This window comes from Pteropus vampyrus, unplaced genomic scaffold (assembly GCF_000151845.1).
Source record: "Pteropus vampyrus isolate Shadow unplaced genomic scaffold, Pvam_2.0 Scaffold23, whole genome shotgun sequence".
Lineage (NCBI taxonomy): Eukaryota > Metazoa > Chordata > Mammalia > Chiroptera > Pteropodidae > Pteropus > Pteropus vampyrus.
Genome location: NW_011888804.1, coordinates 1482271 through 1486265, shown reverse-complemented (window position 1 = coordinate 1486265; position 3995 = coordinate 1482271). Strand labels below are relative to the sequence as shown.

At 53.0% G+C, this 3995-nt stretch overlaps 1 protein-coding gene across 1 annotated transcript in view; it reads right to left on the bottom strand.

The window, feature by feature from the left end:
* KDM2B (lysine demethylase 2B) overlaps positions 1–3995 on the bottom strand; it is a 112020-nt gene that overhangs the window by 58234 nt on the left and 49791 nt on the right. The window contains exon 11 of the mRNA XM_023528152.1: positions 3192–3679. Within this exon, the coding sequence (XP_023383920.1) occupies positions 3192–3679 (488 nt within the window). The remainder of the gene's footprint in view (positions 1–3191; positions 3680–3995) is intronic.

Here is a 3995-nt window from a genome sequence, read left to right as displayed (position 1 = left end):
TCTGGTTACCGGGAGCCACCACAAACAGCAGTCTCTGAGGTTCCTGGAGAAATGGAGAGAAGTCAAGCTCCTAACTAGTCAATCATGATTCTGACACCACTGGTCAGAATCACGAATCCCTCCATCGTAGCAGAAGCAGTAGGCATGGCCTAAGAACTAACACTCTCTCACTCTCTCTCTCTCTCTCTCTCTCTGTCTCTCTCTCTGTCTCTCTCTGTCTCTCTGTCTCTCTCTCTCTGCCTCTCTCTCTCTCTGCGACTCTCTCTCTCTCTGTCTCTCTCTGCCTCTCTCTCTCTCTGCGACTCTCTCTCTCTCTGTCTCTCTCTGCCTTTCTCTCTCTCTCTCTCCTCTCTCTCTCTCTCTCTCTCTCGGCCCCACACCCCTGAGCTGCTTTTCATTTCTCAGCCAGTGCAAAAGAACCCCCAACATCTGGGAAGAGAGGACAGAGGGGCATAAGTGTGCAGCCAGGAAGACAGTCAAGTTCAGCAAAGGAGCTAAGTGGCTGCATTCTACAAAAAAGAGACGCGCCAGACTAAGGGTAAAGGCACTCGGGGAGGCAGCAGGGAGCGGTGGCGACTTGGGGTGTCTCTAGATCAGCCGCTACTCACTTCCCATGCTTGTAGCCTGTCAAGAGCACGGGCCGGCACAGCCAGGTTATTTTATGTGACTCTCCTCATTTTCTAATGACGGCAACTAATTATAAAAGTATGCCCGGAACACAATGCCTGGAGGCTGGCCTGGAGGCTGGATTTGGCCCAGCCTGCCAATTTGCAAGATTTGCAACTTCCGTCCCAAGACCAAATCCTCTGCTTGTTCTGTAAAGAAAGCTCAAGGAATCCCCTTCCTACCTTCTCCCTAAACGAGGGATGGCCTGAGAGGAGAGAAAGCACCTTCTCCACAGCGGCCAAACAAAGCGGCACGATGTTGTGGGTGAGCATGGGGACCCCCGCAGCGTATCGCGTGTGGCCTTGGGCAAGTTACTTAACCCATCTGTACCTCGATTTTCCCATCTGTAAAATGAGGGTGGTTGAGTACCACAGAGGGTTGTTCGGAGGTTTAAACGAGTTTCTATATGGATAACACCTATGACAGCACATGGTTTAATTGAGATGCATCGTCCCACATTATCGTGAGCTGCCACTGAACCCCATGGTCGGGGGAAAGGGGCTGGGCTTCTTGAAACTTGTCTACGTCCCACCCCAGGCCTCTTCCACATCATCAAGGGGCCTGGGCTGAATCCAGCCTCAGAGGCCCATCAGGTGGGTACCCGTGAGAATCCCATCCCTAGAAAGCTGATCAATCAGGAACCAGGGACACTGCACATAAACAGATGAGAGACACAAAGATACTTTTAAAGTAAAGAAGTCTCTCCACAAGCACAGAATAACACTTCTTCTTCCAAAATGAATGTGTTTTTAACTCGTTTACGTTTTGGGACATCAATACTATTAATGATTTAAGTATTGATGAAAATACCTTGTTTTCACTTTACAGGACCTCAGATGAAAAAAGTAGCCCCATGACGGAACCCAATATAAAAAGTCCATGTCACGTGATTAGGGGTTCTTAACCTGGGGTCCAGGAACAGGCTCAAAACCCCCTGATATTGCATGCGAAATTTGGTGTGTACAAGCATATTTTCATAGAACTCTCAAGAGAGGTCAGCAACCTCCCAAAAAGTCAAGAATCAACGAAAAAGACCCGTTAGCAAGTAAAAATTTGCTTTATAGGGATATTCACCACCGAGTTCTTTTATTTGGCAATTTTCGAGTTTTAAGATTTTAATTTCACAGAACCTGTAGAGGACACACCTGCTATGTAAAGTGAAATATGCCTGGATTACTGATTTTGTACACTGGCTCTCTCTGCTGGTGGTACCTGTCAGGCTCCCTGGTGTGGGCTCCAGGTCTCACCTCTGCTAGATCCCAAGACTTCAGCCTCTGGTCACTAAGCACCTCAAGAGCAGGACGGTCTTCATATGTCTATATCCCAGAGCCTGACCCAGTGTTTCCTAAATGAACCAATGAACAACGAAACTAACAAGTCCTGGGTAGAGTTTGCAGCCATCACAAGAGAGACTTAAATTTGGTTTCCAATCCCAGCGGGCAGCTGGATTTACCTGGGCATCAGACACTGGAGAAGGAAGCACAAACGCCTCTGAGGCCTCACACCAAAAAGCCTTAGCGATGCTGAGACAGGAGACACGCGGCAGTGCCCACAGGGGAGCTCTGCAGGCATTCCCGGGTCCTCGTCCCAGCTCCACCACCCACCTGCTCTGTCACCCCAGGCATGTCCCTTAACATCTCTGAGCCTACTTCCTAATCGAGTAACTGCCGGTAATACGGGTACCTACCTGCCACTTGCCTAGCCCTAGTACCTGGCAGGTAGTAAGCTTTCAACAAATGTTACGATCATGATGACTACAGGACAAGCCTCCCAGTGCATTTCCTGTCTCTTAAACACACAACGCGTCCGCATTCCGCCTGTAACACCCTCCCTCATCTGGACGCCCACGCAGCCTCTAAGGCCCCGCTCAGATGCCCTCTGCATAACCGTCCCAGGGCCCTGGCCCACCCCTGGGTACACACGGCACGCTAGGTGGCACTCGATTCCGTCTCCCGATTTCTTCACCTGCCTACTTTCCTGCGAGACAGTGAAATGCCTGAGGGCAGAGACTTCCTGCTTTCTGCACCCCCGACGGCCAGCACAGCCGGCGCTCAGCGAGAGCTGCCTCAATACTTGGGCTCTACTTGGAGACCTCTGAACCCTGGGTGGCCACGTGGCCCACCTTAGCTGGCCATTTCGAGGACCACCAGAATGTACAATCTGCTCATGTGAAGCCAGCCCGGAACACAAGTCTCTCTGATCAGGATGGAGTTGTCTGTCCCCACCCTGGACAGCAGCACTCTGGGCGTATGGTGGCGCCTACTACTGGTAAAGCCTCAGATTTCCAACAAGTACGAGAAAGAACTCGTTGTCACCCACACAGCCAGCTTCCACTGAGAGCCCCTCTGTGGGTCTCAATGCGGGCCTCGGCTTGGACACTCCACGAGCTCGCTTGAACCACGGGCCCCTCTCGTGTACGGCCGTACACCCTGGACAGTCTGCACCAAGCCGCCCCTGGCAGCCGTGTGTTGAACAGAACCTGCCCGGCCCCCGGCTGCCCAGCCCAGCCGCGGCCCCCTGCCCACCTTCACGCCCTCCAGGAGCGCCTGGGGGTCCTCGATGCCTTCAGGGACACACTTCTTGTTTTCCGGGAGGGATTCGAGCTTCTCCACCAGAGCTTTCAGGCCCTTCAGTTCAAACTCGGTGAGGTGGGTCCACTTGGCAGAGACCTCGGTGGCGGGGGAGCCTGTGGGCGTCTTGGGATAGTCTGTGGCCGGCGTGGACTTCACACTGTCTTCCGACTCGTCAGACAAAGTCCTTTTGAGAAACCGCATGGTGGGCGCTTTGGGCTTCTTCCCGGGGGGCTCTTGGTCCTCAGAGGGGGTGCTGGTGGGCGAGGCGGGGCCATCGGCGGGTGGCTTGGGCACCTTATCTGCGCCTTCCTCCTCGAGCTCCTCCTCCTCCTCCTCCTCTTCCTTCTCCTCCTCCTGAGGCTGCTGCTCACAGGACTCCTCTTCCATCTCCAGCCAGGAATCGGATGAGAAGCCGTCTATACTGGGCTTTCTTGGGGCATCTACAGGGGGTGGGGGATCACAAGAAAGACCGAGATGAAAGCCCCGAACTCCTTGCTGGAAGCCCCAGAACCGCCACTCACTACACCTCCCTCCCTTCACTCTGGAGGTCGAGCTGCTCTTGCCAGTTCTAATGGCCGAGGCCTCCTTCAGCCTCTAGAAAGGCTGTGGTCAGTCAGACATAGGTTCGAATCCCAGCTCAGCCTCTTCTGGCTCTGTGTACCCAGACAGGCTGCTTCACCGCCCTGAATACACCTGGCGTTTTATTTTTCAACGTATAAAAATAAGACAAAAGAGTATATATATATATATATATGA